This window comes from Rhinolophus sinicus, chromosome 1 (genome assembly GCF_057876585.1).
Source record: "Rhinolophus sinicus isolate RSI-liver-muscle chromosome 1, RSI-T2T, whole genome shotgun sequence".
In the NCBI taxonomy this organism is placed as follows: Eukaryota; Metazoa; Chordata; class Mammalia; order Chiroptera; family Rhinolophidae; genus Rhinolophus; species Rhinolophus sinicus.
This window is the reverse complement of record NC_142501.1, coordinates 34,373,318-34,387,714: the sequence shown is the minus strand read 5'-3', so window position 1 is coordinate 34,387,714 and position 14,397 is coordinate 34,373,318. Positions and strand designations below refer to the sequence as shown.

The following is a 14,397-nucleotide window of genomic DNA, read 5'->3' as shown; positions in this document are numbered from 1 at the left end:
TTACTGCTGCTTGTTAAAAAGGTACCCAGGGTTCTGCTTTTGTTCAAGCCCAGACTCAAGAGGAAGTTTATGAACAATTCACTGGAGGTGAAATGACAAACTGGTCTTTATGACAATGTGTAACAACTTAACCTAGATTTCAAAGTATGCAAACTGTATTCGCAGGCTTCTACTTTAAATCATTTCCACCATAAATTCCTTCCTGACTCATGACACTTCCATTTGGATGTCTAATAAGCATCCTAAATATAAACCATTCAAAGCTTAATTCACCCCTCCCAAACAGTCTCCAAATTGCAGCCTCTCCCATCACTACTGGGATGGCAGTTCTACACTATTAGTTTATAACAAAAAACCTGGGGTCGTTCTTGACTCTCTCATACCACATCCCAAAACTCTCAGCAACCTACCTTCAAATACCCAAGTTCCAACTCTTTACCACCATCCATTCTGGTTCCAGCCACTGTTTATTTTAATAGCCTTTTAACTGTTCTTCCTGTCTCTGCCTTCGCTCACTTACAGTCAATTCTTCAGTCATCAAAACGATCCTTTAGAAACATAATTCAGATCACAACTTTTCTCTGCTCAAAACCCTCCAATGGCTTCCCATCTCCTTAAAGGTAAAGTCCTATCACATCAACCCCAGCCCTATGACACACCAAGCATGATAAAATACAAGCTCTGAGAAGTTGGGGTTTTAAAAAATGTTTTGTTCAATGCAGCGTCACCAAAACCTGGGGTCATGCTGGGAAAGTGTAAGAACCCAACACACATTTGAATAAATGATCTTGCCTCAAGGGTTTTGTACTTGTCCTTTCTGCCAGGAATGCTCTTCCTTCAGGTAACTTACATGACTTCTCACTCAGCTCCTTCAGGGCTTTGCCCAAATGTCACTTGATCAATAAGGCCTTACCACCTACCCTACTTAAATTGCATCGCAAATTCTCTCCCTATTCCTTCCCCCATTTTTTCTTCACAGCATTCACACAAGACCCACTATAGTTTATTCATTTGCATACTGCCTGTCATCTCCCATCCACACACTTTTAAGTTCCATAAGATCAAGAATGTTTACTTTGTTCACTGTTGAATCCCCAGAATCTAGAGCAATGCCTTGCACTGTGCAGATGCTCTAAGATTTTGCTGTCTATTAGTATTTTATTAATTTTTAGGCTAACAGTTAACTCCACAACATTCCTGGTACAACAAATTCTTTGCCAGAAATATTTGTTCTAACATCTCCAGTGTACCTAAAAGCTTCCATTCTAAGCCACACTACCTTAAAAACTGATGTAAATTATGAAATTGTAATTAAACATGTTTTAAAAATGCTTTAGTATCTTTAATGCTGCCCAATCACATTCCAAAACCAGACGTCTTTTGTATTTAATAAATCTTAAATAACCTGAAGTCAGAGTTCAGATAACTCAGTGTCCTCAAACCTACTTAAAACATAACCAAAAGATACAGAAAAAAATGTTCAGTATCATTAGATGTAAGCAGAAAATGTAAATATTTATTTACAGCATTTACTGATCCACCTCAAAATCATTATGCAAAAGACAGACACAAAAGAGTACACACCGTGATCCCATTTACATAAAATTTAGAAAATGCAAACCAGTCTACACTGAGAGATCAGTGGTTGCCTGGGGCTGGAGGGTAGGATGTACTGCAAACAAGTAGGAGAAATCTCGAGACAGAAAAGTTCTATATCTTGATTGTGTTGGTGATTTCATGGTTACTGTGCATCTGTCAAAAGTCTTCTAATTGTACAATTAAAATAGATTATAAGATACCTAAATTAATCAGATGTTAAAATGAGATTATTTTTGTGATGATACATGATTGGAGAACTTTTATTACCCAAGAATAATCAGAAAAACTAAGTAAATTGCACATTTCCTCCAATGACAAGACGGCATCCACAGTGCATTTAAAGAGATAGATGTAAAGATTAAGATTATACTCTTCAAGCCATGCTCATTCAAAACAATGACTATGAATCTCATTGAAATCTCACAACAAATCCTACTGGGTGATAATAACATGGCATTTTACAAATGAAAAAATAGGCACTATAAATTTAAATAAGTCTCCCAAAACCATAGCCAGTTTTCAGCTGAACTGAGAATTAAACCCAGGCGAGTCCTCTTCTTAACCCACTTTTCCACTTTACATTGACTAAAATGCAAATTTAAGTATTGGTGAAATTCAGGGAAGAGCATTCACATCCAGTCAATGGGAGTTTACGTTGGTACCACCCTTTTAGGAAAACATTTTGGCAATACCAAAACTCACAACAGATGCAACTCACAAACTCTTTTAAGTCAGGTAACAGTCCCTTCCAAGAAATTACAGTATAGAAAGAAACACCTCTCCAAGTGTATTTCCAAGGATGCTACTGTATTAATTATATGACAGAAAATATGTAAACAATCTCAGTATCAACCAACAAGGAATGCTTAAGTGACTATGGTACATCTCTCTTGGCCATAAGAAAAGTTAAGAAAGAGCTATATGAATGTCTTGAATAAAAGCCAAATCCAAGAACTGGATTTATAACAATTTAAATAAGCATAAAAGAAGAGTTTTAGAACGAGTCAACAAAATATTAATTTGGAAACCAGGAAAGTGTGGCCAGTTGACAGTAACGACTTTCATTCCTAGTTCCCAGTCTATTTTAATTTCATTTCACATTACAATTTTAATGAATATTTTTAAAATACTATTTTTGAAATTTTTATTGGCTAGAAAGAATTTTCAATATGCAAATATATTTCTTCCAAGAGTTGCCCCAATGTGATCTCAAGAGTCCATGTTAACTCCTTTTCTGGAAACTTTCTTTTCTTAGTTGTAGTATTCTAACACTACTGATGTTTAAGACAAACTTTCAAAGAAATGCTGACTACTCTGAATTACATTTTAAAATGAAATTAGCTATGTTGGGTGATTTAGGAGAGAACACATAGGGAGGAGTACAGAGAAACTTAAATAAGCTCTCCTACCAAGAGTAACATTTACTGCCATCTTTTAAAAGTATCATTAAAAAGATGTTAAATTTCAGTCAAAATGGCAAAGTAAACACTGTACTCACCTCCTCTCAGGACCACATCAATTACAACTGAACTACAGAAAAATCAAAACAGAATAGGCTGAAGTCTAGATGAACTGAAGCCCTACAACTATGGACATACAGAAGGTACCTCAAGACTGATAGGAGGGGCAGAAACACAGGAAGCCTGGTCCCACACCTGGGTGTGACCATTAAAAATTGGGAGGGATCATCTCAGCTGCTGCGGTGGCCCCTGACGGGCTACAGCTCCTCCCCAGCCCAGGGTTTCAGTGCCAGGGAGAGAAGTACCCATAATTTCTACTTGTGAAAACCAGCAGAAACTGTGGCTGAGTGAGACGGAGGGCGGCTGCACTCCCAGGCACAATTCTTAAAAGGACCGAGCACAGACTTATTCAATGATGGACTCTCTATGAGCACCAGCACTGGGTCAGCAAACAGGCACTAAGGACACACGGGAGGAACTAAATTGTCTAGCCTCAGGGTGAGGACAGGAGGGACAGCCTCTCCTGGACAGAGGAGCTAAAAGAAGCCATGTTTCTTTGTCAAGCCCTCCCCCTCCCTGCGTGCAGACGCAAGCAGATGTCATGAGTCTCCATCAAACTAGCTATCACCTTTCATCTGCCCCACCATAGTGATTCCTTAAGACCACACCCCACGCAACTTTCGGGCACACCCAACCTGCTTCCAGTGGCTTTTCCCGTATAAAAGGCCTGCCTTGGCTCATGCTGTGGGCTTTCCTAAAATCTCTCAAAGGTTCACAAAACCCAAATAATCAGCATCTGGCTTTGGCGTGTCCCACATCTCTGGCTGAGCAGCCCTAAGCTGGGCACTAGCGACAGCCAGCCTTATTTCACAGCTTGGCCTCCCAAGGCACCTCTAATCACAGTGTGGACAAAAGCCATCTCTGGATGGCTTTGTGGCTCATGACAGATAGCCCTACGCAGGGCACAGACTGTGGCCAAACTTGGCCTGCAGGAGGTTCCCTTCTAGGAAGCGCCTGGGCTGGCAGGCCCAGTGGCCAGCTTCAGACTGGACTGGAGCATGACCTGCCACCTCCAAGGATGACACACCCAAAGGGCAGGCTGGGTAGGCACCAGAGTCCCACTAGAGGGAACCCTGTTTTGAAGGGTCAGCCCCGGCACAACAGCTCCTTCACTATAGTCACAGCCAGTCATCAAAATCAATCAGAGGAAGGGTCAATCCCTCCTACTGACATGCAAAAAGCAATCAAGTCTCAACTATAATAGGCCACACACAACCAACAAAGGACACACCTGGAGCACCTGGCTCTGGTGACGAGGGGGAGAATGCACCACTGGGTCCCACAGGACACCTACTACTTAAGACCACTCTAAGACCAGCAGACATAGCAGCCCTACATAGAAACAAACACAGGGAGACAGCCAAAATGGGGAGACCAAGAAACATATTCCAAATAAAAGAACAGAATAAAGCTCCAGAAAAAAAACAAAAACAAGCAACTGCCAGATGCAGAATTCCAAACACTGATTTTAGGATGTTCAATGATCTCAGGGAGAACTTCAACGAAGGAAAGAGTCATAAAAATTGAGATGGAAAACAAAAGAAGCCAGTCAGAAGACTACAATAACTGCAATGAAGCATACGTTAGAGGGCCCAGGTTCAGAAGCAATCACTAGAAAATACCCTTTTAATGACTGCTATCCCTCTTCCAAGCATAGCTGTAAATTAAAATACATTATTTTATTTTTAATGCACAGTAAGAATGCAACAATCCCAGGGGCGGCCAGTTAGCTCAGTTGGTTAGAGTGCAGTGCTCACTAACACCAGGGTTGCAGATTCAATCCCCGCGTGGGCCAATGTGCTGTGCCCTCCATCAACTAGACTGAAAACTACTTGACTTCGAGTTGATGGGTCCTGGAAAAACACACTTAAAATAAATAAAAGTTAAAAAAAAAAATGCAACAACCATACACACACACACAAAGGAATATTGCTCAGCCATGAAATGGGTTCTTGCCATCTGTGGCGGCATCAATGGAAATGAAGGGTATTGTGCTGAGTGAAGTACATCAGACAGTGAAAGACAGATGCAATGTGATTTTGGTTATATGTGGAATCTAAGGAACAAAACTTAAAAAAGCAGAAACAAACTCATAGATACAGAGAACATGTTGATTGATGGTTGCCAGATGGGAGAGGATTTGGGAATGGATAGAAAAGGGGAAGGGATTAAGAAGTACAACTTGGTTGTTACAAAGTAGTCTTGGGGATGTAGAGTATAGCACAAGGAATATAGTCAATAATATTGTAATAACTATTTATGGTGTCAGGTACTAGATTTGTTGGGGTGAAAGATGGGTGGGGGTGGGGGACATGGTGAAAAATGTGAAGGCATTAAGAGGTACAACACAGTCATGGGGATGTGAAGCAAAGCATAGGGAATATAGTTAACAACATGGTAATAACTGTATAGTGCCAGGTGGGTACTACGTAGTCGGGGGATCAATTCTTAAATTATATAAATGTCTAACCACTATGCTGTACATCTGAAGTTAATATGAAATGATACTGAATGTTAACTTATTTAAAAATTAAAAAGGGGGGAAAGTGAAGGGGAATAAGGTTTAAATTTCGAGGTATAAAACAAGGCACTGGGATGTAACTTACAGCACGGGGAAAATAGTCAATTAATATTTTGATAGCATAGATTGTTGGACTTAACGGTGATCATTTCTTTAGGTCTATAAATTTTGAATTTACTATGGTGTATACCTGAAACTAATATAATATTGCACGTTAGCTTTGTTTTAATAAAAATCTAAAAGATTTATTAATAAGATAAGCTATTAAACTCTCTTAATTTGTGAAATTCAAAGACATAAACTGGGAATCTTCTAATCCACTCATCTGCAACACTCCATGATGTTTATACTAAACTACTTGCATTAGGCTCAGCTATCAAAAGTAAATGCTTACATTTTACAATCTATTATTATTCCCTAGCTACACAGTGTCCCCCCAAAACTTTATGCTTTTCTAAAAGGAAAAAGCCCCAAAGCATGTAATAATCTTATGAAAGACCTAGTAGGCATCCAAATATAGATGAATTTCTGAAATAATTTTAATAGAACATACAAATCCTTGATTTCATAAATTTGTAAGATTTGTAAAGTTTTTCTTTACCGGAATCATAGAAATATTCAAGAGGGAAAAAAGTGCTTGGGGTAACAACGCTTTGGGATGAAGACAAAACATTAGAATATTCAAATACTGGGTAATATCTTCAAAAGAGTGTTGCTTGCTACTTAAAAATATGCTACTCATATCATAAATATAACCAAGGTATTATTTTTTAAAATGATGCTCATCCGAAAACAAAATTAAGAACATTTTCAACAAAATTAAGTAAACCAAAAATGGTTATGTTAAAACTAAGTACATAAAAATATAAGATCAATCATCCTTTACACTGAGACCGTTTAGACAAACTCAAATATAGGTTCATACGAAAAGTTACATAATATTATCAGTGTGGTTTAAGCCTGGTTATTTCAACTCTACTAATGTTTTACATGGCTATAATGCTCCAAAATATCTTACTATAACAAGTTCTCAGTTATAATACTATAATTTGTGCCACGTATCATGCTAACAGGCAATGGCAGAAGACACTAAAAAAAAATTTATAGTAGTATTACAATGTTTGTTGATTTCCTCTTTCATGCTGTGAAGTTTGGTAGGAAAAGAATACTGACCTAGGAAAATGTATGGATTGCAATTCCTGCTGTAACCATTTATAAGTAAGTCCTTTTTAATTTTCAAAGTAATAGAACCATGTGTTATATACCATGCAAACTTGATTCAGGAAATAAATTGGACTATGTCAACATTTCTTTTTAATTTTTAAAAATTAAAACTAATACAGCATTTCATATTTTAAAGACTACTGAGGTTCATGACCATCAGAAATGACAAAAAAAAAAAAAAAACTGCGGACCTTATTTATATTAAAGCTGTAGTGTTAGAACAGCAAAACATCTACCAAGTCACAGATTCTTTAAGACTTAAATTATATATATACATATAAAATTATATATGTAAAAAATTTTATCCTTTTAAGAACTTATTTTTATGTATTTTAGACTAGAAAAATATTTTTCACTGAAATCCCCAAAAATGTACTTCTTTAAAACAAACCAAAAAAATTCAAATGACATTATTTCCTTTCTATAAGACTATATATATATTAGCATCTCTTTGTAGGTCTACAACCCTAGGCCTTGTTATATAGATAAATATATCAGTTTTTCATATTGAGAATTTACCTAAAACTAAAAATGCTTGCCTTTTAGAAAACTTTTCAAAAGTATTAAACACTTAAAAAAAAAAGTTGTTGACTATATAGAAAGCCCACCCACAAACTGTTTTAAAGACTTCAACCATATTTTGCTATTATTGTATTTTATTCAGATATCTAACACTTCTGTTAACCATGTATTTAAAAAGAATTCAAATAGCAAACAATAAACGATGATTTAAACAACTGTTGCGAATTCTATACTTTTAAGAGTACTTAAATATTTAAAACATTTTATTAAAGTGTGAAAGGAAAAAAGATTTACAGTCCAAGTTTACCAACATGATTATCATTGCTTTCAATGAGAACAAATCTTAAAATATGCAGTGAGAGTTAATTACTCTCCATCTTAGTTTCCTTTCATCTGAAATTCAGAAGTAATGTGTGTCCACTTTAGGGAAGATTTATATATATGAACAAAGTAAGTTTATTAAAAAAATAAACAACTTTAAATAAATTTTTACAATATTTTCCACTTCCAAGATTCTTTTAGATAGAGCAAGATGTGGCTTGTGGTTTAAACATGACCTGATTTACAAAATCTTATTTAGTCCTAATTAGTAAAACAAAATACAAAAACACAAATGGTGAAATATTAAGTACTAAGAAATCCAATGTAAAAGTTAAAAAACAAACAAAAAAAAACAAAAACAAAACACTCCACCATTTGTTGTAGTAACCTAATATGGCAATATTGAAAGTATATTATACAGCTTTCACTGAAATTTAATGTACTGGCTTATTACCAAGATTAACACTATCATACTAAAATGTAACTTGTGTGGTCGTTTATTTTTACAAGAATTTAATCAACTGTACCAGGGTTTGGCAAATTTTTCCTTAATAGGTCAGAGAGTAAATATTTCAGGTTTATAAGCCAAAAAGTCTTACTACTCAATTCTGCTACTACAGGGAGAAAGCAGTCACAGGCAACACAAAAATGAATGGGTATGCCTGTGGGCTGCGGTTTGACCTCTGCTGAAGTAGACAATGGATTTTGAGTAAGAGACTAATTATACTTCAGGGGCCATATGACAAATGTCATATATAGGGGTTAGGAGGAACAATATAGATGAGTAGACATCACTTAATGGACATTATAAATTAAAATGTTCACACTTATTTGCCAACCATAACTGCATGTTTTTATATGTATACATACAAGTTATAAAACTCTTCCACTTTAATTCTATATTCTTTTTGGCCTATTAACAGTATCGGACCAAAGTCAGATAAGCAGCAAAGTATCATGAGTGATTATGAGTACTCAGAGGCTAACCAAGAACCACGAAATATGGTTTTAACATCTAAATATTTCTACACAATGAAAAAACTAATTTGCTGTGCACCTAAAGAAAATATTAAATGTTTATTTCAGATGTCATTTTAAAATTTAATTGAATTGTTACAATTTTGAAGCTAAATGTGATTTGCTTTTGTTTTATTAGAAAAAATACTTAGGCGTCTACAATCATCGGTCAATTAAAAATGACTTACAAGAACATGAGGCAATAAAATAAAAAATACAGGTACAAACTATATATCCAAAACACTTCTATTTGGCAATTTTATAACAAATCAAAATTTAAAAAGAACAAAGAAGATTGCAGATTACTTCGTAGATACAGAATAAAGCAATTGATGAAGTGCTTAAGCAAAAAACAACAAAGGTAAGAAAACACACTTTTTTCATTTTAAAAATAAAATCACATTTGCTACAGATCATATGGATAATACCTTTATTAAACAACCATTCCAGAATGTCTTATAGTAGCCGTGCTTTTATTTGCACTTCAGTTAATTTTATATGACTCATTTCATGTATATAGCTCTTTACCCCACTGGTAACGAATAAAGTTTCCCATAATTTTTATTATTTTAAAATTTTTTTAAAAGTAAATGAGAAATGATTTATGTAGCATGGAACCTTTCCCATTTTGAAACCAAAGGCTTAGTTCTATATTTTTGTCTACTCTTTATTTAAAAAATTTAGTGTAAAAATTGCTGGTTTTTATATCACTGTAGTAAAGTGAAAACTCCTCAATCAGGAGTATTTTCTGCAGTTTGACTGCATATAACCACATACTTTACAATACGTCCTTCCAACAGTAAGGAAATAAACGATTTCACGGTCACTGTCAGAAATGAGTGCCATAACTCTATTATGGGTATAGGTCCTCCCTCAAAGACTTTCTGGAAGGATGTTCAATGTGTTTTGTTCTTAAAGATATTAACAGTAGTACATAGTCCCTTAAGTCTGCAAAAGACATTTATTGTTAAAGAAGGTGCTTTATTAACAATTCCTCTGGCAGCACTAGTGAATTACAATATCCTTCAATATTATTTCTACCCATAATATATACATTTAACTTTCATGCCTCTAGAAAAACATCTACAGTACATTTCATAATATAAAAATATATTACAAATCTGCTGAATTATTTACAAGCAATGTTCTATTATCTCTATGCAACATTTGTTTGATACAATACTAACAAGTTACACATATTTCCATTTCTGTAAGTTAAAAAAAAAAATCTATATGGCTTCTTGCTTAATGAAGCAAGAAAGTGATTTTGTTTTCCTTTTCAAAACCAACTTTGGTGCATAAAGGATTCAGTTTGAAAATACTTTAAAAAAAGAATACAATTTTTCTTGCATTAAGAAAAAACTAAAAAACCAAATGCTTTCCTCAAAAAAAAATTAGAGGCCTATGTAGGTTAAAATGAAAATACTATTATTCAAATATTTGAAATAGAGGTTTTTCAAAAACCGTTAACAGATTAGTTATATAGGTAAATATTAACATACTGTACTCCATGAGAAAACCCTAGTCCTGAAAAGGGAGCCACCAGACATACGGCAACACTCTTTAACAGATATTTTCAGCCCTAATTCGAAAGACGAATTTTTAGTTGATTGCAAATGTCGTTCACTGTTTGCTTAAATACAAATTGAACACTTTTCTTATCAGAGTTCTGCAAAAGAACACAAATGGCAACCAATCACATCTATTTATCATAATTGAAAGGTAAAAATTATCTCTTGATAATTTTCATTGTCTAAATATTTCCTAATATGACTTCAAATCAATAGACACTGTTAAGATAAATATCCTTACAGTGCTTTTGGTATTTGTAAGGGCACATGTTGTAATTGTTTTTCTTTCCAATATAAACTACTGTAATCACTAAAGGGGGAAAAAAAAGCAGCTTAAAGCAGCAAGCATGCAAAGCCTTTAAGAAGCTGTTCCACTAAGTTGCCAGAAGAGTGTTTGCTCAGTCTCCCACAGTACCATTCCATGAAAATGTGGATATACAGTAATATATTAATATATTCCACAGAAGAGCCTACTTCATTCACAGAATGTTTACACTAATCATAAATATTATTCTAAATATTGGATTAAAAAAAAAGGAAGGGGGTTGACTCTAATGTGCAACTTTTACTAAACCCATTGTCAGTGACTAAGACTGCAGGTGTCCCCGCTCGTTTGCTTTTTATGTATTTATTTATTTTTTACCTCTTCAACCTCTTCTGCGGCATTGTTCTAGAAAGAGAGAAAAATGAATATTCTTTTATTCAAATGAATCAAAAACACATTTTAAAGTACTACAAAAGAGACATTAAAAATATTTATAAGATATAGGCAATGTGATCATGATCATTGAGCAACATTAAAAATTATTTCCAAAACATTCGCACAGAATAGATGCAAATTTAGTTACAAATACATCTTTTTAATAAATTATTTTTATGTAGCCTGCTAACGTATTTCTAAAAAAGAATCTCATGTTTAACACATGCATTTTAACTAATACTTTAAAACAGATGTTTAAATCTCAAATAAATGTTCTTTTCAGTCTCCTTTTTAAGTTAATGTATTTTTGGAAGGCTTGCCATGCTTTCATTTTGAGATGTGCATAAACCTCAAACTATTTCTCCTAAAATAAGTTAGAATTGTTTTTTTCCCCTTTTACTTAATTTCACAAGTGTTCCCAATCAAAATCCAAAACACTGGTAAGATGTTACACCACAGCAAATGTAGGTGGTTCTATTACTCTGTACCACTTTAGGGTAGACTACATTCTAATTTCTGGAATAACAGAAGTATGAAAGTTTAGACTCAAAGTTAAATGTTAAGATTGAGGGGAAAGATAGGTACAGTTAAAGAAAAATTAACTCCACAGAAGCATCTACATGTCTTAAGAACATCTTTATCACCCAAGAATGAAATCAATAAATATTGTAAAATTACACTTTGAGAACATGCAGTACAATTCCTATGCACTTTTGGACATCAGTTCTAAGCTTGAATGATTTTTGTTAAGTTACTTTCACTAAAATACCTAAATTGCTTCATATACAGCACAAGAACAGAAAAAATAAGCTGGTTCTGTGAAAAAGGAAGACCCTTAGAGAGGGGGAAGTAGAATTCAAGGCAGAAACACTGAAGTTAGTCTTGATCTTATAATTTATAAGATTCATCATGACCCTTTGTCAACTCTGACTAAATCAGACCTGTTTACAACCAGTTGTAATAGCAGGGTGGCTCTCCCAAAATATCACTTTCAGAATGCTAATTTTAATTACTCCCTTCAAAGAGTAAGCAGAAATACACCCTAAATTAGGTAACAGTAAGTAAAGAATATTCAATTATTTTTTAATTCACAACTTTTCCATAATTTTGGTAGTGGACTTCCCTCAATCTTCTCCTTTAAGGTTGTATTTCACTGTTCTCTTTGCTAGTTAATTTCTTGATAACCTAGCTCATACTACAAAAAGAAGGCTTTATTGTGCTTAGCACTTTTATCAAAAAACACATCAAAAAAAAATTTTTTTTTGGAGTAGGGAAATCTCGAGTCTCTGTCTTTCCATATGGCAAGGACCATTATGTTAGAATTTCATTCTCAAATGATGTCTCAAATTATAAAGTTCCTATTACAGTGTATATAGCATTCCAAAAGGTAGAATCATGGAATGAACAGAAACTTCAAAGTGTTTAAGTGCTTCAAATTTTGGCATAGGACATAGTTTATGATAGCTAAAATTCACATTTGGGATTATCAATTATTATATGTCATCTTATACTTATCCAACCTATTCCTATTGTAAAATACATATTCAACTTTCTTTTAAAGTATTTAAAGTTTGTCCATAATAGTGCCCTTTAAGCATTTAACCACTTTTTAAATCACCCTAGTGTATGTCATTTGGACAGAAGCAGTATCAAGTTCAGTCACATACTATCAGTGTAACCTTGGGCAAACTATTTAACCTCTCGTCTCAGTTTTCCAATCTGTAAAACAGAGATAGTAACACCTACTTCACAGGGCTGCTGTGAGGATGAAGTATATGTAAAGCACCTAGCAAAGTGACTCAGCACATAGTCAGAAATGTTGGTCTCTTCTCCTTCCCCCCCTATACCTCCATAAGCACAGCACACTAAAACAAAGGTCAGATCAGAAAGTTATTAGAAATGTGAACACTCTGAGCTACCTCTTAAAAACAAACACAATAATATATAAACTGCTCTTCTGAAAAGTTTGGGGAAGAATCTAAGTTTTAAAAATTCAATCCTTTATGATATTTAGGGCACATGCACTACATTCCTCCCAGAGTCACAGAAGTATTATAAAAAGAATTACATACTTAAACAAAAGGCACTTATTTTCAAAATGCTATGTATATTACAATTAAGCTACTTAAGATAAATCTGGAATTAAACTGGCACATAAACTTGACCAAAATGTTATCTTTCTGGATTCTGTAATTTATAAATCTTTGTGATATAATTGCCATATACAAAACTCCAGAAAGCACGATATGCTGAATTCAGTACTTAAAAATAAGACCTAACCTTACATCCAAAACTTAGGAAGATTTAAGATTACAATTCAGAAAATAGAACATCAAACCAAGAATTAAATTACCTGTATATGTTTGGGTCCAAAAGCAAGGCAGTATCTTTGGGTAGCTTTGATAAATGAACTACTTTAGTTTTTAACTGGTGTCGTTCACTTTCATTCACCCACACATCAGGCAGACTATAAATTAAAAAATAAGTCATAAATAAAATAACATTAATTTTAAATTTACCCCTCACATACCAGTACCCAGCCTTTTCCGCTAGTTTGATAGGGCTACCTAGGCTAACAAGCTTACTCAGGAGCAAGGGAACTCAGCAACCCAAGCAGTGGGATGAGGAGTCTCAACTGAAAATGGTAGGGTGAAATTTCAGGCACAAATCTGGGGGTGCATTAGGAATTTTTGGTGGCAAAGCCCTATCAGACTTAGACACACATATTAAAACACTCTGCCTATATTTTAGCTTGCTGAGTGAAATTCACACTTGAGCCTGACTTGATGGAAATCTGACATCAAGTTCTAAAGAAGTAAGTGAAAACCCCAAGTTCCACTTAAAAAAAAAAATTGCACGTGTAACCAAAATTCTAAAATCAAAGAAATTTATCCTAAAGGAAATTCCAATAAAGACGTACTATTTGGATTGATCAATTTCTAAAATACTAAGAATACATAGGCATTTGAATGTATTTTTTAAAGAAATTAAGTTTATAACCTCAATATAACAACAGCTCTTATAAATCAGTATGAAATAGGTGAACAGGGATGGGGTTGAAAAAGGACACAAACCATCAATTCACCAAAGATATGAACAGTTTAAAAGTGATCTTACTAAAAAAAAAAGATCTTACTTATAATCAAAGAATGCAAAATGTAAGAATGATAAAAAGTGTTGATAATAAGTCAGAGAAATAAGCTCTCTCCTGTAGAAGATGAGATTAGAAATTGGTACAAACGTTCAGAAGGATAATGCCTATCAAAAAATCATATTTTGCATAGTTTGTATATTAATAGATTTTAGTATCTCTTTTAACAGTAGAGAAAAATGGGTAACTTTAATGTTCAGCAAAAAAATCTCATTAAATAAATTGTACATGGCCATTTCAAAATATTTTAC

At 34.1% G+C, this 14,397-nt stretch overlaps 1 protein-coding gene across 2 annotated transcripts in view; it reads right to left on the bottom strand.

Annotated features, from left to right (window-relative positions):
- The window catches only part of AEBP2 (AE binding protein 2), a 66,869-nt gene that overhangs the window by 4,152 nt on the left and 48,320 nt on the right, over nucleotides 1-14,397 (bottom strand). Inside the window, exons 7-9 of one of the 2 annotated variants that reach the window (XM_019714645.3) lie at nucleotides 13,349-13,462; nucleotides 10,939-10,965; nucleotides 8,840-10,393 (exon numbers count right to left, since the gene is read on the bottom strand). In XM_019714645.3, coding sequence (XP_019570204.2) covers nucleotides 10,348-10,393; nucleotides 10,939-10,965; nucleotides 13,349-13,462 — 187 coding nt within the window. In that variant the 3' untranslated portion in view covers nucleotides 8,840-10,347. Of the gene's footprint in view, nucleotides 1-8,839; nucleotides 10,394-10,938; nucleotides 10,966-13,348; nucleotides 13,463-14,397 lie in introns of those variants that run through there. The other variant, XM_019714646.3, reaches the window with a different exon arrangement.